This window comes from Rhinolophus ferrumequinum, chromosome 13, assembly GCF_004115265.2.
Source record: "Rhinolophus ferrumequinum isolate MPI-CBG mRhiFer1 chromosome 13, mRhiFer1_v1.p, whole genome shotgun sequence".
Lineage (NCBI taxonomy): Eukaryota > Metazoa > Chordata > Mammalia > Chiroptera > Rhinolophidae > Rhinolophus > Rhinolophus ferrumequinum.
Genome location: NC_046296.1, coordinates 67,628,713 through 67,651,592, shown reverse-complemented (window position 1 = coordinate 67,651,592; position 22,880 = coordinate 67,628,713). Strand labels below are relative to the sequence as shown.

The 22,880-nt window shown below is 51.0% G+C and overlaps 1 protein-coding gene across 3 annotated transcripts in view; it reads left to right on the top strand.

The window, feature by feature from the left end:
• The window catches only part of RNF144A (ring finger protein 144A), a 96,565-nt gene that overhangs the window by 51,037 nt on the left and 22,648 nt on the right, over positions 1-22,880 (top strand). Inside the window, exons 1-4 of one of the 3 annotated variants that reach the window (XM_033124655.1) lie at positions 1,391-1,511; positions 14,193-14,338; positions 20,889-20,993; positions 21,145-21,205. In XM_033124655.1, the coding sequence (XP_032980546.1) occupies positions 1,463-1,511; positions 14,193-14,338; positions 20,889-20,993; positions 21,145-21,205 (361 nt within the window). In that variant the 5' untranslated portion in view covers positions 1,391-1,462. Of the gene's footprint in view, positions 1-1,390; positions 1,512-11,886; positions 12,033-14,192; positions 14,339-20,888; positions 20,994-21,144; positions 21,206-22,880 lie in introns of those variants that run through there. The other 2 variants (XM_033124656.1, XM_033124657.1) reach the window with 2 other exon arrangements.

Below are 22,880 nucleotides of genomic sequence, written 5' to 3'. Positions count from 1 at the left end.
TGTGCTTGCGCCCAGTTTTTTATTTGATGGGTCATTTCCCAGGAATGGGGTGACTTGACTAAAGGATGTAAACATTTTTAAGGCCCTTGAAAAATATTGCCTGTTGCCTCTCAGGAGTGTTCTAGTCTTGCATGTCATCACTAGCCATGTTTGTTTGTTAGTTTCCAAATTATTATTCAGAAAACGTTCCGTTGATCTTATAGGTGGAAAACGAGCCCTGTCATTTTTTACTTGATTAAATCAGGGAGCAGATTGCTTAGGAGACACGCCAAGATCAGGAGGCTGGCTGCAGCCCAGTGTCCTGGTTCTCAGGAAGGGAAAGCTGGCACGTTTCTACATGAGTTCACAGCAGAGCACAGGTGATTGGACAATTTTCACATACATTTAAAGGGCCGAAATGAGCACTTTTACTTCAGTGCAGAAAAATCACACCTAATTTCTAGTAAATCCTGAGCCATTCGCTCAGTAGGTACTTCCTATATGTAGCACATTGTAGGTCTGTAGAGCATGGTACCCTGTAGTTGATACTACACGGGCATAAAATTCTCCGTTACCAGGAAGCTTCTAGAGTAACAGAGAGCGGGAGCACTGCTGCCTGGCTTTTTCCCAGGCGGTGAGTGTGGAGTGTCAGATAAATTGTGCTGACCCGTTTCATGGCGCATGTTCTCTGTGCTGGCACCCTTATGCCCTCTGTGGGTACGAGAGTGAGCAAAGCAAATGGAAACCACTGCCCTCGTGGCATGTACATTCTGGAAAGGGAGAAGAGGATAGATGTTACAATGAGGAAGTGAAACAGTGGACAATGCCAAGTGCTGGGGAGAAAAGGAAAGAAGGAATGGAAGGGCGTTAAGAAGAAGTGTTGGTGGGAGCGGTTGAGGAGCGTGCATTTCACGTGCATCACAGGCCGTCACTGGGAGCTCTGGAGCTGGGGAGACATGATGAAATGGTGTCGTGAGTGGCCTGCAGATGTCTGGGGAAGCAGAGGCACAGCCCCAGGCCCCCACCGCTCATCATCTGTGCGGGAGGAGCAGACCTGGAGAAGAGAGGACGCTGGGCGGAGCAGGGCAAAGCTGCCCATCATCCTACACAGCCCTGGAGAGCGTGGGCCTGCCCCTCTCTGGAACGTTCCAAATGCCCCTCCGTGTGGCAGAGGCCGTCATAACCTGGGAATGAGGACGATGGCGGTTGGATATAGCAGGCTCTGTTAATATTATTTTTGGTGCCGTAATTCAATGCTAATGATTCTCAAGTGGCCTAAGAGTTTTGCGTCCTTACGAGAACATAGTCCCGTTAGACTCATTACCGTTTCCATAACTCCATCCTTTCCTGAAACACACTCCTGAGGCTGTTCCACGTCTGCTCTCTGTGACCGAAGGCTGCACGCGCAGGGGCACCGCACAGAGTAAACACCCAGCTTGTAACAGTGCGCTGGAAATAAATATGCTTTCTAGCCTGGCGTTTTATGGGGATCCCCCGCAGGAGTGCTTCCCGCCGTGGACGGCTGTGCACAGGTTGGTGGTGGTGTTTTCTTGGGAATAATTTGAGGCCGCATGTCTGTCTCCCTTCAGGAAAGGTTGCATCAGTTTATTTGATGACACTCAATTCCCTCAGGGGTGTGCGCTGTGAACAAAGCTTCCTGATCAGGAAACAAATGAATCGGGTCTGCAGTTAGAGCACTGACTGTCTGTCCGGGGCTTTCCTCTGTCTTTGTGAAGATTCTTTAAGTGAAAGCTCTGTTTCTGCACCTGTGGCGATCCTCGCCATCATGTCGGAACTCATTTTGAGTAAGTTTTGTGGCTTGTCTTTGTTGTCTAGCTGAAGGATAGAGTGGGGACGGTGAGCTGCTGGGACAAAGGGGGACGCGAAGGGGTTTGCAGCAGGACCGTGATCACTCTGTCATGGCTTTGGTTTTTCTCTCCATCTAGTGAGCTCATGTGCACTTGAGTCTCCCCAGCTGGAGTCAACAAAGAGAGGCTGGAGCGTCTTGGGTGTCCTGTGAGTCCCTGTTGGAATATGAATTCTGGAATAGTGGGTGAAGGGCTCGGACATGTGGGGCTAAGGAACATCGGACCGCGGTCTCTGGACTGGGTGGAATGGAGTTGCGGTGGGTGGGCCCTTCCCGACCTCCTAATGTTGGTCACACCTTTTAACCTGTGCTCTGCAGCCCAGCCTGGACATACTGCCAACCCACTCATCCTCCTCGTGCAGTTAGGAGATCCAAACGAGGGGGCAGGTTTTTTCCCAGTTATTAGAACATACAGCCTCTGGTACTGACCGCGGGAAAACAGAGGAGCTTTCCGTGTGATTACAATCCATCTTCTCATCAGGGAAGCCGAGCACTGGGTTGATTTCGGCATCTGAGCCAACTGAGTGGTCTGTCATTGTTGTCAGTAGGCCACATGTCTTATTTGGTATCCAGATGACGCTGATGAAAAAGCACAACATTGCACCTTTAACATTCTTAGTTTAGAAACATCAGTGGTGCTGCTTCTCAGAGGGGGCCTCTTGTGTCCTAAAGGTAGACTGGCCGGATTAGCCACTGTGCTTCTGTAGACAGTGGCCGGGTCAGAGGGCCGGCAGTGAGAGACTGGAAGGAAGGAGCCTCTCCCAGTCTCTGAGCAGTGGGTATGGTGTGAGCACAGCTAGACGGTGTAGATGGAGCACTGGGGCGGGAGGAGGGCCGGGGCTTCAGAAGCCCGGAGCCTGGGGTCAGAACCCTGGATTTGCTACTCGTTACCTTGGGTCTTTGGGCAAATCCTTTATCCCTCTTTAGCCTCAGTTCTTACTCTGTCCGAAGAAGAGAGTGAGCTGGCTTCCTATCTCTGGTGTTGGTAGCTGAGTTGCAAAATCCAAAGTAGGATAAGGACCTTCAAGAACTTCTCAGCTCATCGTCAGAATATCACAGTGGGCTACTCAGCTTTATTTGATCAGAAAGTAGGCATATTGGGACCCCTGCAGTTTGTCAGGGGCAGGGGGAGCTTCAGTCCTCGTCGTTGGAAGAAGAAAGTGTCCTCTTCACCCCAATGGAACAGGCAATGGCTGACTGAGGCTAGTATTTCTTTCCCAGCTCGTTAACTAGGCACTGACGGAAAGGCAAATTGTAGCCATTTTTAAAATTTGAGTAGATTTATTAAAACTGTTGAATGGTAATACTGACTCTCGTGGTGCTTACGTTCTTGAGGGGGCAGAAAACAAAGAATGCATAAGGAAGGACACATTGCATATGTGGGGTGACATGCAGAGGGGCGGGGCATGGGTGCTGGCGGCTTCATGGAGGTGATCACGTGATTGGAGCAAGTGGGGGACATTAGGACTAGGCCTGTGTGTGTTGGGAAACATAAAAATCTGGTATTATTGCCACAGTTGCCATACTGCTGAAGTGCCGTGGCGTTCTCTGGGCTTGTCACACTTGTTTTCTAAGGGGGGTCTGTTACTAGTCCTGGGGCCGTTGTTACATTGAGGGAATAACTGAGCCTCATGGAATGCTGCCAGTTCTGCCCGGCTCATGGCACGGCGGATTATAGTTTATTAGTCATTGAAGGTGACCTCTGATTGTCCCCAAAGTTAGAAATGAGAGTTGGGAGATAGTTCTCCAGGTCAGGGCAAACACTCTTGTTCTTCCAATGGGATCTGTTGTCTCTCCCACGCCTGTGTTGGCAGATGTCACTGCTTCCATATCTGAGGACATGAGCACTGACGTGCCTCCCACTCCCAGGTGGATGGAGAATTTTCGACGGGTGGTCCCCGTGTGAGCACCTCGGCACGCTCCGAGCAGTACGGGAGGTGTGTAAAGGCTTCTGTTGGCTTTCCTGCGAGAAGCCTCCAGAACTAAGGCTGTGTTCTCTGGGCCCTCAGACGGGCCTGTGCTGTTGTCTTTCTGGAACAAACTCTTAGGCGCCTGCGGGTCTCAGGGAGCTGAGTGCCAGGGATGAGACTCAGAATTACATTGACGTCAGTTTCAAGCTTCCTGTGTCACAAGGAACTGTTCTGTCGTGTGGACGCCCGAGTCTGTAGTCGGTTCTTTTCATTCTAACCTCTGGAATTTACAGCGGGCTGTGCATGTTACACACGTTTTTTAAGGGACATTCTTAGGATGCGGGATGCCCAGGTCCTTGCCTTGCTCCTGACCCAAACTCCACTCTCCTGGAGGGTTTCTGGGAGGAACTTCCGGACTCGTTGAGCCTTGTCCGGGGCTCCTGTGCTGACCCTACACCTGGAATCGAGGATGCCGACCTATAAAACGTGTCAGCAGACTTTTCTGGAAAGGGCCACATAGTGAGTATTTTAGGCTTGGCTGGCCGACAGACATTTCTTTGTTTGCTTGTGTTTTTGTGTGTTTTATGCTCTTTAAAAATATAAAAAGCCATTCTTAGCTTGAAAGCTGTTCAAAGAACAGGCCGTCCTGTGGGTCACAGAGCCTGGTCTAAAAGCCTGAGGGGTCTGTCTGGCCCAGAGCTGGCCTTGCCTGCTGACACTGTAACACGCCGGAAGGAGGAGCTGCTCCCACAGGGCTCCACTGCATTTCCTGCAGCGGGTGGTAGATGGACATTGCCGGGCCTGCCCCTGCCTGGGCTTCAGCACTGGCAGCTCTGTCCTCTGTCCGTCCTTCCATTTGCTAAGGTCAAGGCCCTGGGATGACCCTTGACTGCTTTCTGTCTCTCTCACCAATACCCAAACTGTGAGCACATCCCAGCGGCTTTTCTTTCAGAGTATATGTAGGTTGTGAGCACTTGTCATCAGCCCTGTTTGTCATTGTACCCTGCCAGACAGACCCCCCTAATCCCTGGCTTATCGCAGGCACCCTCCCTCCCCCGCTTACTATTTCCCTCAGAACACGCACAACAAACTAACACACTATAGATCACCAATTTAGCTAATTTGGTTTCCTGCCATCCCCACCCCCACCAGAGTGCAGGCTCCCAGAGGGCAGGGTACTTACTGAGTCTGTTCACTATTACACGTGCAGTGGCTAGAGTCAGATTCTCCAGGATTGCTATTGGATAATTGAAAGGAGGTCTCTGTCTCTGTTGTCGCGTGTGTGAAGTCAGTGATGCTTTTCGTACTTGTGGTCTTCATCCCAACCACACACGTGCACTTGGAAAAATAGGTGCGTGTATATGCACACGCAGTTCTCAGCCGTGCTGAGCATCCCTGACCCCTGGGAGCCCCTGTCCTGGTCTGCAAGGGCACCCCCCAGAACCCAAGGCTGGGGCCAGGTACGCCTCTCCCGATTCCAACCCCCTCCTGAGTCCCATGTGTCATCCTGCTGCGCTTGTCTCTGGAGACTCTCCAGATGCTTTGGCCTCCCACACTGAGAAGTCAGCCTCTTCTCACCCACCGAGTGTATTGTATCCTCACATCCCAGTGTTTCCCGTGTCCCCCGCCCCTCCCGGCCATTCCCTGTCCAGCTCTTAGAAAGCAAAGGCAAATCCAAGAAAACACGAAAGAAGTCCAGCCCTAGGAATACTGGTGCAGTAAGAGATGGGCTGAATGTGTTTGGAAGCCCCACGTTGTACTTCGTTTTCTGGCTGAAGGACGTCAACTAAGTGAAAACTGCAGCGTGATGTTGATAAAGGGGTGATTCCTCTCGACTCCCGTAAGTTCCTTTGAACAGATTCCTTGTTGTTTTGTACCATTTATTTGATCCCTTTTCCTTCACAATGAGACCGTGAAAGGCAGGTGCTTCAACCGAAGGCTTTGGTTCTTATCAGAGGGTTCTCCGTGGGGGGCGCCGGCTGTGTGTGCTTCTGCATTCCCACGTGGGGAACAGTGTTTAGAACATTGTAGAAACCTAATGCCCGTTGGCTAACCGATTGCGGGCAAGTGGAAGACTAGGGTGGTGTGAGCATAGGACTGGGGCGGGGGGTTCCTTGCAGTGGAACGGCAGGTGACTTCTTAGAAAAGGAGGACGCTGAATGTTGTAATGGTTTAATAGAGGGAACATGACTCTGCTTGTCATGTGCCCTGAGACGGGTGTGCAGTGACAGGGTTTTATCGAAAGCATGGTTTCTGTTTATTGCTCTCTCACTTAGAGATCCATTCCCTACCTTCCTGTTACACCACCAGGAGCAGCCACCTTCCCTGGGAGCTCACTTACACCTTTTCAGGTGGGCGGGAGGAGGGAAGCCTGCATGGGCTCAAGAATCCCTGAGGCCAGCTCTCCCCACCAAAGCTGCAGATGACGCCACTGGTCCAGGCAGGCACAGTGACAGGTCACAAAGTGTCGCATGGTCACTGAGCAGCTGTGCTGAGATGAAAACCCAGGCTTCTTGAATCTTCACAGACACCTCTTTGCACCCCACTGCGGGCCCCCTACTCCATCACAGCTCCTTCCAGTAACTCAACGGATGTATACACCCCAAACCCAGGCTGTTGTCCTGGCAACAGGGCTTCTGTTTGGAGCCTTGAAGGAAACAGCCACTGCCCCAGCTGCCCACTCCCGCTGGCCAGAGACGTGCCCCCAAACCACCCTTGCCATCCACCAGAAGTGGCTAAAGGAGCAGGAACAACTGAGGATGACAGCATCAAACAGTCTCTGCGCCCCACAAACTAGTCTTTGTTTGGCAGAGCTGGGGACGGGGTTCCATGCTTTATCATAGGTGTGATATATGCAGCTACTCATTCCTCTGTGTCTTGTCTGGAAAAAAATGGAGATCATGACTATGTCACTGGCAAGGTTTGACAGTAACACATGAAGTGGTGTTGGGGGTGCGGGGGGCTTTGGCTGTGTGACCTCTTAGCACGTTTCTGAGGAGCTGGGAACAAGGAAATCATATTAGAAAGGACAAAAGATCCCAAGACTCCTTTAGCCTTAAGATGTAATGACTTTATGTCTGATTTTTAAAGCAAGGCTCTTTGGCTGCCGGAGCGTAATGTGGGTGAATTGGAGCTGAAACAATAGGCTCTTTGTGCCGTCCTCTGCATTTCATTCCTTGACGGAGGTCAAAGAGCCTGGCAGTCTGGGGAGTAGACCCTCATGAAAGCTGCCAGCACCCCTGGAACTTGCTGTGGGATATTTCGTGGGAGCTCTGGGGAAGACTTGCTCCGACTGCCTCTGTCTTAGAAACAAAGGGGAGAACTCTCTGCCATGCATGCCACTTGTTGTCCAGGCCAGGCCCCGCCACCCGTAGGCGAGGCCGCTCCCAGGGCAAGTGCACAGGTGTGCCGCGCTGCGGCGGAAGGAGGCGTCTGGAGGCCGTAGCTGACGCTGGAGATTCCTCTAAGGCCGTTTTCAGCAGGATTTCTGTCGTGTCCTTGTGGGGGCCCCATGCAGTCCCAGGCGTTGCTGTAGGAATCCTGCCAGGGTGACCTCTTCTCCCAGCCCAGACTCTTTTTCTGGCAAGGGAAGTGCAGGCTCAGAGCGTTGGTGGAAGGCCAGGCTCCCTCTAAGCCAGCATGCCCCCCAACCCACCCTAGGTAGGTCATGTCCGTTTACTGGCGCTATGACGGAACTCCTCTCCCCGTCACCTGGGCAGGTGTATGCCTAAGGAAAGGCCGAACAGCCTCCCCGACATAACATGTCGATGGCTGTTTCTCCACTGAGTCTGTTGAGAGCTGGTTCTGGGCAGAAGGGCGGCTCGGACAGCCGGGTGCCCTGCTCTGGCCCTCCTCGCTTGATAGGTCTGCTCTCCCTGCCGCCCTGCCAACTCTGAATGCAAGAGCCTGGTGCAGTGAAGTGACTGAGAGCAGCTTGCTTCCTTCTTTTTTTCTTACAGAACCTTAATGGTGTGAGGTTGTCTTGGCGAGAGGGTCTTGGGGCCCAGTCAAGCCATACCAGACAGACACGCTTCCTAGGGCGTCTCTGTGTTCATTAGCACATGAAAACCCAACCCCTAAGGAGTTTCATGGGTAAAAATAACACACAAACCTGTTCAACTGTATCTAAACCCAGTATGTCTCAGCCTTCTCCGGTCACACTTAAAAATACTATTTGGAAGAAAACACTGGCTTAAAATTGTATTCTTCCCATTGAATCTGCATTTCAGTAGGTTTATCTGGGTTTAAATGAAAACTACTTTTTTAAAAAACTTTATCTTAGGTCGGTTTAGATTTCATTGTCCAAATTCAGCTTCCAATCTAGATTTAGCGGATTTGGATTTAGGTTTAGCAAGCTGATGCTGGTAGGACAGGGAGTTCCCATGTGCAAGAGGTTTAGCTTCACGGCAAAATGGATGGAAAAGTATAGATTCCTACATCCTGCCTGTCCCCTCACACGCAGCCTCCAGCACCACTGACATCTCCTACCAGAGTGGCACACTTATTACCATCAGTGAACCTATAGTGTGACACGTCATTGTGACCCAAAGTCCCGAGTTGACTGGATTAGCTCGGGTCACCATAACAAAATTCCATAGCCTGGGGGCTTTCACTACAGAGACTCATTCGTTTTCTCACAGTTCTAGACCCTGGAAGTTCATGATGAGGGGGCCGCCCGGGTTCTGGGGAGACCTGTCTGCCTGGCTTGCAGATGGCTGCCTTCTCGCTCAGTCCTCAGGGTGGGGAGAGGGGGGAGACAGGGTGGTGGCGGGGAGGCAGGGAGACAGATCTTCTCTTTTAAGGCCACGGACCTGTGGGATTAGAACCCCACCCTTATGACCTCCTTTAACCCTAATTACCTCCTAAAGACATAGTCACATGGAGGCTGAGGGCTGCAACCTACGAATTTTGGGGGGCCACAGTTCAGTGCATGGCATTTATATCGGAGCTCATTCTTGGTGTCGCACATTCTGTGGGTTTGGACAAACGTGTAATGACATGCACCCACCATGACAGTACCGTACTGCGTAGTGTCACTGCCCTAAATGTCCTCTGTGTTCTGCCGGCTCATAGCTTCTTCCCCTGCAGTCAACTGTTTACCTGTGTACTGTCTCCCTAGTGTTGCCTTTTCCAGGTCATATGGTTGACTCACACAGTCTGTAGCCTGTCAAGACAGGCTTCTTCCATGTAGTCTTGTGCGTTTAAGGTCCCTCCAGGTTTTTTCGTGGCTTGAGAGCTCATTTCTTTAGCGTGGAATACTGTTTCGTGGTCTGGGTGGACCACAGCTTGTGTATCCATCACTGACTGAAGGACATCTTGGTGGCTTCCCAGTTTTGGCAGGTATGAGTAAAGCTGCTCTGAACATCCTTACACAGGGTTTCATGTGAATGTGAGTTTTCCAGTTAGCTGGGTAACTACCTGCAGCACAGTTGCTGAAACTAGTAAAATCTGCTGTTGAGTTGTAGGCATTGTCTCCTTTGCAGGAAGTAACAGCCAAGCACCTTCCTAAAGGGTTATGAAACCATACACTCGGACAAGGCAGCGTCTCTGTAGTTAATTTTTACTCAGCTGCCACTGCATGTTTCTAGGGCTGCCGACAGCTCCAAATTACGAAGCGATGGTTTTCCACAGCCACTGCCAGAATGGGAGCGCTAGGCTGAGGCCCCGGAAGCTGAGATGCAGTACTGAAGTGATTTCTCTTGCATCTCTGCAGACCCACAAAGCTCCACTGTCAGTCAGGGCAGAGGGATATAGGACGGGCCCAGCAGAGTAGTCGATGGCTGAGCCTGAAGGTCCATCAGTCTGCCGTCCAGCGCTCTGTGTGTGGACCAGTCTGCCTCATCCTCTCTGTGCCTTGATTTCCTCATTGGTGAAACTGGAAGAAGAGCAAACTCTTGATGTCTCAAAGGCACTGTCTGGATAAATGAAATAATGCGTGGAAGTATTATTAACATATGCACATTAAACAGTCAGGGTGTGTGTGTGTGTGTCTGCGCGTGCGCGCGTCTGTGTCTGCATCTGCCTGTGACCAGCACTGCTGAGCAGGATGGAAAACAGACACCCTTGAATAATGTATCATCAAGTCGGGAGACAAACTAACACACGTGGCGGCCTTGGAAAGCCACACTTACCCAGAGTCATAGAAAGAATCGATGCAAGTTCATGTGCAGAGGCGAGCCCAGCTCCAGGCAGACAGGCTGCACGGTTGTGCTGTGGCGGCCGGTGCTTTTGTTGGATTTCAGCCTACAGGGCTTTGGAGGCAGATGGAGCTGGGGTGGGGTAGGGGAGGTGCTCTCAGGAGTGACAGATAGCTGTGGTTCTCAGACATCGCTGTGGATGAGAATCTCCTGAAAGGCTCCTGGAAACCCAGGTTGCTGCGTCTCTCTCTCTCCCCGACCTAGAGAGCCTAGTTTGCTAGGACTGGGTTAGGGCCACAGAGGTTGTGTGCTTGCAAGGTCTTGGGCCACACTGGTGCCACTGTTTCAGGGAGCATATGCTAGGAAGCACGGATAGGCTGCCTGCAGCAGAGACTGAGACACGGGGGACCGCTGAGGACTTCTGAGGAACCCAGGAGAGTTCTCAGAGCACAGAGACTGAGCTGGGTGTGGAGGATTTGGAGGAGTGTGGGGGTGGGGTAGGGGAACAAACATGGGCCAGACTCAGCCAGCCTTGAGGGATTTGTTGGAGGAAGTCATGAGCATAAAAGGGGACAGTGATTGGTGTACCTCTGCTTTCCCTTCCTTTACTTCCTTTGAAGGGGTGAAGGTTGGGGAAGAGGGACCCGCAGAAGTCCACAGCCCCCGAGCCCAGGGGCGGGATGGTGGCGGCCTCCTAGTAATAGGTGGACTGCCCACCTCAGGGGACTGCGCTCCCTTTCAGCTCCCTCCCATCCTCGCACCCACATGTCTCCCCGCACAACGCACAGCACAACACACAGCGCTTTGGAACCCTGGCAGGAGCTTAATAAGCAACTTGCCTTATAAACATTGTGAATCGCTTAGATTGAATAATACTTATAATCGGCCAGATGTTCTTAAAATCGTTTGTTGTTTCATGACTTGACATTCACATGAGCAAAACAAAGACTGTTATTTTCTTTTATTGTGCATTGTGATTCTCTTAGCAAATTTGTATTTCAAGTTGCAGCTGTTCAGTGTTTGCAAAGTCATATTCAGCCCATCCTGTGTTAGGAAGGACCGGGATGGACTTAGACAATGTATACTTTTTTGGGGTAAAATATATCCTATTGTTGTCACCATTTGAGTCCTGATTTTGAATATACCTCCGAGAGTATCTACTCTCGTGGAGAAAGAATACTGATGTGGGGCCAGGAAACTGGAATCTGACCTGCCTCAAGGGTAGCAGTGGGAAGCCACACTGTCTCGAGGTCAAGTGGAAATCACGGTCCGGGAAGAAAGGAAGTGAGAGGTCAAGCCGGCAATTTGTGCCGCGGGTCACGTCTTCGGGGAGGCTGTAAACAGGAAAAGGAGCCAAGCTCAGAAGCTGGGAAGAGTGAGAATTGTCTGGGAACGCAAGCCAGCGAGGACGCGTGGTCCAGAGCGAGAGGCAGTGGTTGGTCCTGCGATGTGTCTGCCCAGGACTGGCGGTGGGGGCGGCCTTCACGGACTCCACACTGAAGGGTTAAGCCCTTGGTTTCTGCCCTTCCGATACCCGTTTTGGGGGGATATCCAGTCTTGGACCGCACTGCACAGCGGATGATGATGTAAGAGGCTTCCAGAGGTTTTATGTTTTCTTCTTCAAAGGTCACGGCCATCAGCTTGAACTTCCTCAAAGGCGGAGCTTATGGTAGCCATTCTCTGCTCAGCCACATGTCCCCTCCCTTCAGTCCATACCAGTTAATGGCCTGGTTCTTAAACCCGACATGTAATAATGACATCTACTTTCCAAGCAGGTAATATGTCCCCGTGATTTTAAATATATTACTTCTCACTCACTCTTCATACCAAGTATACATGGGAGGTGACGATGTATAAGGTTTTGCAGAAGGAAAAAACTGAAGTTTGTAGAGGTTACGTAATTTCACCCAAATCACATGACCAAGTAGCCTGGACAAGAGTTTGGACCCTGGTCTGCAGGATTCCAGAAGGCTGCTCCAGCCCTGCAGAATCTGACCCCAGGCCTTTTCAGCAGAGGCCACAGCCACCCACCAGCTGTCCAGCAGAGAAGCCACTGAAGAGCTGCTGCCCCCTGGGGGACGTTTCCAGTCCTGAGTGCCTTCTCAAGCCAGCCTCTAGCCTGCATAGCTTCCGGTAAAGGTTTGTAATCCCTCTTAGGACTAGCTAACATCCTTAGTCAAAACCTACTCATCACTCTGTACAGTGAGCCATCAGAGATGTCACTTAAGGGTTAAAACAGAAAAAGATGCAGAAAAGAAAGATGCAAAACAATCTTGGCCCACGAGCCCAGAGTCCAGAAAGCTCTGGTGGGCGTTCAAAATAGTAATAGTCATGAGCGTAGATTCAAGGTGTGGAGAAGTGTTCCAAATGGAATGAATTCGGGGAGCTGAGAAGGCTTGATTGTGGTATCCGCTGCGCCCCCAGGTAGCAGAGTGACCCCCAGATCCTCGAAGCATTCTGGCCCCTTTGGCCTTAGGTCAAATGAGGAGAGCTTGCTTACATTATCTGCAAAGCTCCAGTCAACTCAAAAAGTACTTGACTGTGTGTCCAAGAGCTCTGACAATGGAAAATGCATTTGCTTTAGACTGAGCCGCTCAGTTGTTCAGTGTCCTGGGAGGAGGAGGTGCGTCCGTCCCTTGTCACCGCTTCCTCTCCCTCCTGACGCTGAGCTCCGGCCTCGCTCCCAGGGTGCGTCCCGTCGCCTTCTGGAGCTTACAGGTCAGGTCGCCTCCGCTTAGCTGTTACATTTATGTCGCTCTTGTTCCTCTCTCCTGCGTCGGGACGTCGCATGTCCTCCGGGTGTACCCAGGGTTGTGCAGTTCTGAGTGACACGGGTCTTCTTCCCACCCTGGTGCCCTGGGGAGGACCCGCAGGGGTGCCGCTTAGTGATCCCCAATGTGCTATGACTGACAAACCTTGAGAAAGGGATAGAAGTGTTTACAAACTCGTCATAACAGTTCCTTGTCCGAGGAGTAACTTGCACAGATGATGGGACCGTGCAGCCCCTAATTTTAGAGAGAGCAGTGTCACCATTGTTTGTCACATTTGATAAAACTGTGGCTGAAGGAGGCATTGCACGGGAAGAGGAGATGGGGTTTTTGCTGAGCAGTTCCTGGATGTGTCAGGCCCGTTCACCAGCTCTCCTTACCCTCACAGCAGCCCTGTGAGGTGGGGCTTACCAGCCCATCACACAGATGAGCAAACTGAGGCTGCAGTGGTCCAGCACTCATGCACCGCACTAGTTATGGGCCTTCTGTCTGCTGTCAAAGCACAGACTTCCTTCTCGCCTACCCTGGTGCCTGCACAGTCTGGTCTGGTGGAAGGTCTGAGGGTATTTCTTTCTCCCGTTTTGCTATCCACCCCTTTTCACCTGTGTGAAATGTAACGTCCAGTCATAAGCCAAGCTTCACCCCCGCCAGGCTCTTCTGTGCTGCCCAGTCCTCCCAGGCCTGTTGTCGTGTTCACCAGGGGCCTGGGGCACCAATGCCCTGCAGAATCACACACTGCCTTGTGTTACCAGTTAGCTTTTTATTTGACAAAGGATGTTCGTGAATTGAACCTGAAGACCCCGGGTCCGGAACTGTGTCTCATGCATCTTGGAATCTTCCCAAGATCCTACCGCCATCCAAGGACATTCTGGTGACTGCTTGGCGTTCTGTTTTGTTTTCCCTTTCCGTGCGGGTTATGTCTTTGTCGTTATACATACAACGCTCTGCTGTAAGTGTGGAGTCGGAAAAAGACCGTCCTTTGTCTCTGGCCTCACAAACCAGCCGAGGATGTGGAGTCTCCTGCACCCACCTCGTTTCCTTCCTGGGGTCAGAGAGCAAGGTTAGGAAGGACGGGCACCACGTCTTCTAAATCACTTTCAACCCTGACATGTGGCTAGCAATTAGGGAGAGTTCAGATGGCTAGGAGTTTTCTCTGAAATTTTAATAGTCTTACCCAGCTGAGTTTGGGGAGCGTGGGGTACTGGTATGCTAAAGCACATTCTTACCTGTCTCAGGTACCTGGTAAGTGTCATAAGGCTCAAACCAAGTGCCCTGAGGTTCAGGGTAAGTGTTTATATCTCCAGATGCAAGCATGTGTTCCTTCAGGCAACCGGCAGTTATGGAGTCTGCCATGGCTCAGATGCTGCCTGAGAGCTGGGGCCCCACACCTGCCCTGAGTTCCCGGGGCAGCAAGCCGTGGGCATCGGTGTGGTTCATGGAGCCACAGGGGCCCTGGTTGCGGCCAGTGATCCCCGCATCGGTTGTGGGGGAAGCTGTGAGGGTCTGATGGCCTGTGCTTCTCTCGTTTCAGACTGCTCTGCCATGACCACTGCGCGGTACCGGCCCACGTGGGACCTGGCCCTCGACCCCCTCGTGTCCTGCAAGCTGTGCCTCGGGGAGTACCCGCTGGAGCAGATGACGACCTTGGCTCAGTGCCAGTGCATCTTCTGTACTTTGGTGGGTCTCTGGGAGGAAGCGTGTCTGCAAGGCTGGCGGGATGAGCCTTTGCTTGTGTTTTTACACCCCCCCCCCCCACGCAGGCCTTTGGCCGCAGGGTCGCTAGTGCCGAATCCCCCTCGAGAGGCTTCCACCTGCTATTGGAGGAAGTGTCCAAGTCAGCGAGGTCCCCAGGTACATTTCCATCGCAGTTGCCTCTGGTGCAAAAGGAGTCCACTCCACAGAGCCTTAGAAGCCGGGAAAGCACCGTAGAAAACCTGAGAGGCATGCGTTCTCCTGTCCGGAAAGGAAAAGCTTCACCACGCCCTGTTTTACATTTGGTAGTTACGTGGTTTCTAGCACGTTACTCGTCTAATAACAGCGCCCACCTAATGAGCACGCACAGCCTGTGTCAGCTGGCCCTGGGTTCACTGAACCAGAACGCACGTGTACATCTTGAAGTCATGTTTAAATTCACGCAAGATGGAGCCGGCGTCGTTTGGGGCCACACGATCTGCTCTTCATGGTTCTAGGGACATCTGTTTCCAGCAGGCCTAACTCAGACCCAATATTGTACACATCCGAAAGGGAACATGAGAGTGTTGGGTTTATTTTTCAGTTCATCTCATTTAATTTTACTTGATTTTTCTTGACATTCAAGGAATTAAAAAAAAAAAAGTCCAGAGAAGAGAAAAACACACACAACCATTTTCTTCAAATTAAAAAAAAAAAAAAACACAATCAGTCACTTCTGAATGTAACTGTTGTTAATGGACCACCTGGGTGGCCTGCCTAGGTATTTATCTAGATTAAAATCTGTCACTAGACAGTCTTTGCTACCTTTTGCAGGAGATGTGTTCTTCATTCTTACTCATATTTCACAGACCGTATTTGAAACGCTTAAGTCTCATCTCCTGACTCTGCCAGACGCGGGCGTCCCAAGGGGCGGATTCTGAGCCTCCATGCCCTGGTTCGCTGCAGGACTTGTGATGGCCGGTCAGTGAAGGCTCGCGGGCTCACACTGCAGCCAGTCTCTTTCAGTGTTGTAGTTGACAGGCAAGGAATGGGCCCCTTGAGAGCTGGCAGGGACCTCAGCCTGGAGCACAGGAAATGGCTTTGGCCTTCTGAGATGGGGAAGGAAAGGAGAGAGAGAGCCGATGGGAGCTGTGGACAGACAGACCTCCTTCCATTAACCCAGGAGTGCGCACCTTCTCCTTTCTAGAGGGTGAGGGAGGATGGTGGAGCAGGTTGGACGGATTAAATAATTAGCTTCGTGCCTCCGGGACTTCCACAGTGTCCACCAATGAACTAGAGTCCCCTCTGTCCTGGTGCCCTGGGCGAGTTTGCTGCCTCTCAGTAACCCGCCACCCTGGGGGACACTTCCGTGACCAGGGTTTACCTCCTTCCCCTTGAAGTAGTCCATGAGCCTGGCCCTTTAACCCAGGCTTTCCTTTGTTGTTGTTGTTTTGTTTTTTTATTTCTGGAGAATTGTAGTAAAAATAAATCAGCAACTCCAGATCAAATGTTTAATTTAAAGCAGGGCTTATGAAAGGAGGAAAATGGCACTGTTTTCTCAAAGAGGGGTTGCAGGGCGTAGCAGGAAATAGGGTGACAGTGTGGTTTTATTTTGTTTCATAACCATTTCTGAAAAATTAAAATGTTGAGAGCAGTTCTGCTGTTTGTGCAGCCACCGTAGTGTGAAGCTAGGAAGCCCCTGTGTGCGGCAGGTGGGGGGTGTGGGGGGCCCGTGCCTCATTCTGTCAGTCACTGTGTTCCCCTCTGTGTGGGCCTCTAGTCACCCCAGCCCGGGACACACCCTGGGGAGGAGCCCGTGGCCAGCGGACTTGTAACTGTCCTTTCCCTGGGGGACAGACAGGGAAGGTAGAAAAGGGTGAAGGTAGAAAATTGTGTGAGACTGAAAGCAGGAGGCACTCTTAACAAAATTATTGCTAGACAAATAGGTTAAGTTGTCAGGTGATTTGACCTCAAGAAGAAAGGGCTCCCTAAGGAACAGTGTTTGGAGTCAGGCATCCCTCGGTCAAGTTCAGGCTTTCTCGGACCTCAGGCCTCGTTCACCTCACCTGTGAAATGGGCTACAAACAGTTTACGAGGTTCCAGTGGGAGAACATATATAAAGTATCTGTTGGACAGCAGGGCTTCCCACAGGCCCAGGTCCTTCTCTTTTGCCTCTCAGTTTGGGCTGAGAACTGCAGGAGTGAAAGAGAGCTTGGGGCAGCTTCCCCAAACGTGTGTCCTGGGGAACTCTCGTCCTAAAAGATGTACTCAGCATGATTGTTGTGGTTCAGTGGGTTTGCTAAGCTACATGCTGTGTCCCTCTCCGTGTACCTCCACCAACACGTTCTGGTGCCCAAGAGCATGACGGAAACCCTGAGAAATCCATAGCTAGGGACAAACTAGATTTTACCTGCGTGTCCCAAATTTACCTGAATGGGAGAAATGTTTGCCTGCTGGGTACGAAATGGCACAGCCACGAGGTGTTCCTGGGCTCAACCTGCCCTGGGAAGCGTGGGTCCTGGAAACAGTTTTCAGAGTGGCCTTTAGCTCGGGGTCCCTTTGTTCAAACGAAAGTCTCCAGGAAAGCCTAAAAATATGTAAAACGGTTGGAACCAGCCTGCGCTGTCAGTGTGGACTTTGTGACCCCAGCCCAGCTGATTGTCTGTCCTGCATGTTGGCTCCGGGGGCTTCGGAGGACACTGAGTCTACCCCAGGACTCTGCTCTGTGGGCTGGGAGGGTTAGGATGTAGAGGTCTCGTCGTGGTCTTGGCTCTCCAGATGGGGAAAACCAGACTGGCAGGGTGGGGCAATGAGGTGTGTGCGGGTGCTGATAGTGGACCCAAAGCTGGGGTGTCCAGGGGCCCAGATGACGATGACAGTGAGATCGCGCTCTGCAAGTCCCTCCTGTGTCCCTGTGGACGGACCTGCTTCTCCATCCTTGTTGTCAGGCGTGCCCAGGCCCCCCAGGTTCTCTGCCAGCATTGCTCACAGGCACTGCCAGCGTGGTTTTCGTCTTTACCTCTGGCTTTTAGAACCTATCTAAAATGCTACTTTGTGGATAAGATAAAGCTGGTGAGGAATAGCATGTGTTGATTGCCGGTGAAATCCCAAATGCTTTACTGTGTTATCTCAATTCTCATAAAACCCTGTGAAAGGGGCGGGATTCTCCACCCAACACAAAGGAACCGTGGCTCGCTGGGTGTGGCGTGACACCTGTGCTCTCGCCCCTGGCAATATAACCTGATAATTATGTGTTGAAGTTGTGAGACAACTGATTCCTGGTATCGGCTTGCTGAGAAACTTGGCACAGGGCTGAAGGTCTGCTCCGGAGGCATTTCTATGCCACACCCTGGGTCAAAGGCAGAGGGCTTCCTTCACACACCTCCACGTCCCGACACCTTCCTACCTAGGCAGGACACTGGGGACCTGCTTTCCTCTCTCTGTATTCTGTGCACTTGCCTCTCATTTTGAAGCCCCTCTACGTCTCCCAGGAGGCCCCCAAAGGTCCGGCAGCAGTCAGGGTCCTGGAACCCTGCCCTGTTATTGGCAAGATGCCCAAATGGGTACAGTCATCGGTCTCCCCAATCCCTCTTTATTCTTGAGATAAAACACACACACACACACACACACACACACACACACAAACAAACAGAACTATTGGTTTCTCCCCTTGATGGAGGGAGGACACCTCACAAGGTAGGCACGTGTTGCTGGGTGTCCTGATGGGGAAAGCGATTAGCATAGACTCTGGTGTGTTCACATCTGACCCCTGACAGCCAGAATTGATAGGACAGTCGGCAAACACGCCAGTCTCTGCTTGTGTACCGCATATTCATTTTTACGGAAGTTTCTCTGTGAGCCCCTTTGTTTCTTGTCTCATTTCAAGACATTTTTTTTTTTTTGGTGGATTTGAAAATGAAGCTTGTGAGTCAGGATGCACTTTATATCTGGGAGAAGACTGGGCACGGAGCGTGGCCAGACACTTGGGTCCTCATCTTAGCTTCTGTAGTAAACAAACCAATGCTACCCAGACACGGTCATGTTGCAGAAATTGTGCAGGTGCTTTCTGGTGGCACAGAACATTTGCTCTGGGCAGCTTTCAGCGATGTGACGCCTTGTTGGCACGGGCAAGCTCTTGACTGGTGACGTGTAGAGTCACAGATGTCCCTGCGCGTACGTTCCACACCAGCTTTGATTGTTGTGCTTTCCTCCTCAGGGGGAGGACACGCTCTCTCACGACGGACTGCTCTGCACAAGATCCTGAGACGCTTTGTGTTTTATCGTTGTATGGCGTTCCGTGTCCTTCAGAGACCCCAGTTAGACCAACTTAATTATAGAAAGTGAAATAATGATCTTGTCACCACGGCTTTGGTTTTCATTTGCCTGTGACGAAGAAACATGTCACGTGGACAGACAGACTACAGATACATTGGTCACCGTTTACTTAGCTGCTGCTATGCAGTGACATCGTGCTCGATGCTTTTATACACTTCCTTTGTCACTATCACAAAAGTCCAGCAGGTCAGGCCTCCTGTTTTATGGTTGAGGGAGCTGTGGCCCAAACTCCTCAAGGAACCGTTGGCAGCTTCTGTCTGTAAGGACTGGGATTCCTCGAGTCTGTCTGGCTCCAAAGCCTGAGGTCTCTCTCTCAGATTCACCTTAGGCCCAGCCATAAACAGGACATTCCAGTGACCTCCCACCTGCAAACATTCCCCTGCGGCGGGGGCTCAGCCTGCCTGCCCTCCCAGACAGATCACCTGGTGCCAGCACAGCGGGCGCAGGCCTGATGGAGGTTCCGTATGATATTCCCCCACCCCTGCGCTGTCTCCTCTGGGGAGGCCTGTGTGTTGATTTCGATGAATTCACCTCTGAAACCTCTGCCTCCCTATGCCTCAGGTGGGGCGCCAAGTCTGGGCTCATCCTTCCTCGGTTCCTTGGGAGCTCTCTTTGTAGTTGTCGGGTGGGTGAAATGTAGGTGATTGGGGAATAGTCTTAAGTCCAGGGCCCTGGGTCAGACAGAAGGACCCGGCTGCAACGCGGGCCTTGGCTCATGGGTACCGGCATTGCGATGGACACTTGAAGTCATAGCTTTCTGTGTTAGTGCTCTTACGAGAAGCTGTGGGAAATGGCTCTTTGTGAGGATGTCCTTGATTTCTATTCCTTAAAGACATTTGCCATCTGGAGTCGTGAATGAGTGGCATTCCAGTCTAATGGACAGGTGAGAATTACCACTTAGATCCAATTATTATTTACACGTTGAACATATAGTGCCTCCGTGTAGTCTTCCAGACTCTCTCTTGTGTACGATTCTGACAGCTGCACTCCAAGGCGGTGAAACCATCCCGATTTGCAGCTTGGGGAGATGAGGCTGAGAGGGAACACACCTGTGCCAGGCGCTGGGAAGAAGTGCATCTGGACTTCATGCTGGGCCCATCCATTCATAATGACCGAGCATCCTCGCAATGAAATAGCTTGCGCGTTTTCAGGGGTTCACTTAGGAAACATAGCTGCGGGCGTTTCTCGGGGAATCGCTGTTACAACATTGAGTCGTGTGATTACAGTGATGTTGGCATCATGAACCCCACGTACGGGACTTGGGCTGTGATTATAAGCCGACTTGGGGCTGCTGGTGAGACGTGTGACACTGTTGTCCCCTCACGTCATGGACAGGGTCCTGACCACCCTGACTTCTTCTGTAAGCTCTTCTGAGCTTCTGCCTTGGTCACTTTTGGTAGTGAGCTCACAAGGGAAGGCTCTGTCTCTCTTTCTAGTTGTTCTGACTGGGCTCTTCGGGGAAGCCGGGATTTCTAAGACGAGTAGGCTGTAAAGCGAGAGGAATTGGTTCTGCAAACGGCCTCCCCGTCTCCCATATGGAACCTGCTTTGTGTCTCGCACTTGACCTCTGGCTTAGTTCACGTGCTCGGCCATCCTCCAAGTAGGTGAGGCTGTAGTAACTGCCGGCTAGAGAGTGTCCGTGCAGGAGGCCTGGCGGCTGTCCCTGGGCTCCCGGCAGGACAGCGGGCATGTCAGAGTCGCGAGGCTAGGCTTGAATCCGGGCTGTGTGTGCCCTTGCTGTGGGTAAGCCAGCAAGCTCCTTTTCTGGTGACTCAGGTTTCACATGTGACAGATGGAATGGTCATCCGGTTCCCCTGCGAATATTCTAGGGAAGATGCGACACAATGGACTATGAAGGATGGCGTGTGGTGCCTGACATCCGGTGTGCATTTGAGCAGTCTGACTCCCCAACCTCCATCACCGCTTCTCCCCTTGCTGCCAGTCTTACTGGCCTTGTCTTTGCTGGGGCTGTGTGCAGGGACCCGACCTGCAGTCTTGCTTCTGTAAACCAGCGTGCAGTCCTGGGCACAGACGGGGCACCCATAAGCGTTGGTTGAGTGAACAAAACGTCCGATTCAGTGGTTGCTATAGGCTGCACAGTGAAAATACGAAACTGTAATGGAACAATGTGCTTGATTGGTCTTTTTTTTTTAATGCATCACGGCCTTAAAGTTAGGATGTTTACAGATACATTTGTCTCTCTCTCTCTCTCTTTTTCCAGTGCCTGAAACAGTATGTCGAGCTCTTGATCAAAGAAGGATTAGAAACTGCCATTAGCTGTCCGGATGCCACCTGCCCTAAACAGGGCCACCTGCAGGACAAGGAGGCACGTGATACAGGACAAATCGGGCTTTGTGCTGCGGACAGCATGTCCTGTGGAGCTTCTCAGGGCGTTCTGGCTTCGGTTTCGGCTGACCTTGCGTATGCGCTAGCCCTCAGCTTGTTACACGCCTTACTTGTATTTTTTTCCCCCTTAGATTGAGTGCATGGTTGCGGCTGAAATTATGCAGAGATATAAAAAGCTGCAATTTGAAAGAGGTGGGTACATTATGTGGTTATGATGCCTGTGAGAGAATCCAGATAACCTGGGGGGGGCACTCTCAGTAGACATGATTACACATCGTTTGGCTACCGTAGAAGGGAGAAGGCGATGTGCATTAGACTTTTGAAATTCTGCTGCCGTTCTGAATTTTCTGAAGAGTTCAGAGTTGGAAGGTCTTCGTTAGGGGTGTACGTGGTAGCCGCAAGGATTCAGGAGACATCACTTATTTATAGGAATGTGGGCTGATGGGGGAGGTTTAACGAGATGTGACCCTCCTGGGATGTTGCTCTTCAGCCAGGTTAAGGCCTAACGGTTTGAGGGCGAAACTCTCAGACCTGCACTGAGCGTGAGACATAAAGGCAGAAGGCTGGTGGCTAAGCAGAGGACGGGTGTACGGTCTCCACCCTGACAGCAAAGCGGAGCCTTTTCCTTGGCACTCCCTGTCCACCTCGTGCGGGCCTAGACTAGTAGGTGCTGAGTCCCTGTAAGTGTCACGACAGCCCTCACGGCTGTCCTTCTCTATGAAGCTGCCACCCCATGATTCCCATGTCTCGGGGTGCCCTGCCCAGCCCTCCTGCCCAGACTCGGGGGTTCTCCAGGAGAGCTGTACAGTTGATGGCAACGTTGTTGAGGGGACATTGCAAGGTGCTGTGACGTTTGTCCATCAGGACAGGTCCATCTCTTTGCTCCCTGAAGTATGCCATAATCGCAACACGATGTTTTAAGGAGTCTGTGGATTCCCTTTGGCCTTGTTTTTGTGTATATTCTGGGCCTTGGGCTCATCTGAAAAAGACCAGATAACCAACATGTGTCAATGACACCCCTTAGCACCACTTTATGGTGAAGACACCGCATCCAAATTCTAAATTTTTCAGCCCAGTTTGTCCTGGCTGATGTCTGCTGTCCCCTCCTCCTGGACGGGTTCTCATGTCGTTGTATTTGCTGCTTCGAGGCAACCCTAGGTCAGGATAGGGATGGAATGCAGAACAAGCCAGAGGAAAGTGTCAGAAGACTCCTAGTTTAGCTAAAAGCGGAAAATCTTTTCTATGTGCGTTTTTCTGGTTTGTTTTTAAAGAAATACTAAAGATAGCTGTGTTTCCTCATGAGGCTTCTCAAAAAAAAAAAAAGAAAATAAAAAGGAAAAAAAAGTGTGGCCAAAACTTACAAAAAACAGCATTTTTGGTGGCATTGAAATTTCAAGAGCTTGTTTATTTAAATGGCATTTATCATTGGGTTTGGACAGTTTGTAATTTAAATATAATGCCATGTGATACAAAAGTCAGTGTGTAGAGCTATAAAATTGATTAATTTGGCTTTCTGAGACTTTCAGGCTCTTCTGAAAACATTTTCCAGTGAAAATCTTGACGGAAACTGGCGGTTATTTGGGTTACAAGAAAATGAACTTTGTATGACATTGAATTTTATTTAAAAATGCAGCTGGGTAAATGTTCCTACCTAATAATTTTTTACTCTTATTTTTCTTCAGTACTTTGGCTTAGTCAAAGAAGACTTTTTTCTTTTGCATAAAAATGAATCCAACTTGACTTAGGTTAAAAAAATACATCTCTCGAAACTATCACTTTAAACCATTTTGCTAGCATTACATTAAAAGCCAAAAAAAATATGGACTCAGACTTAATATGACTAAAGACCTGTCTGAATGAAATGTTA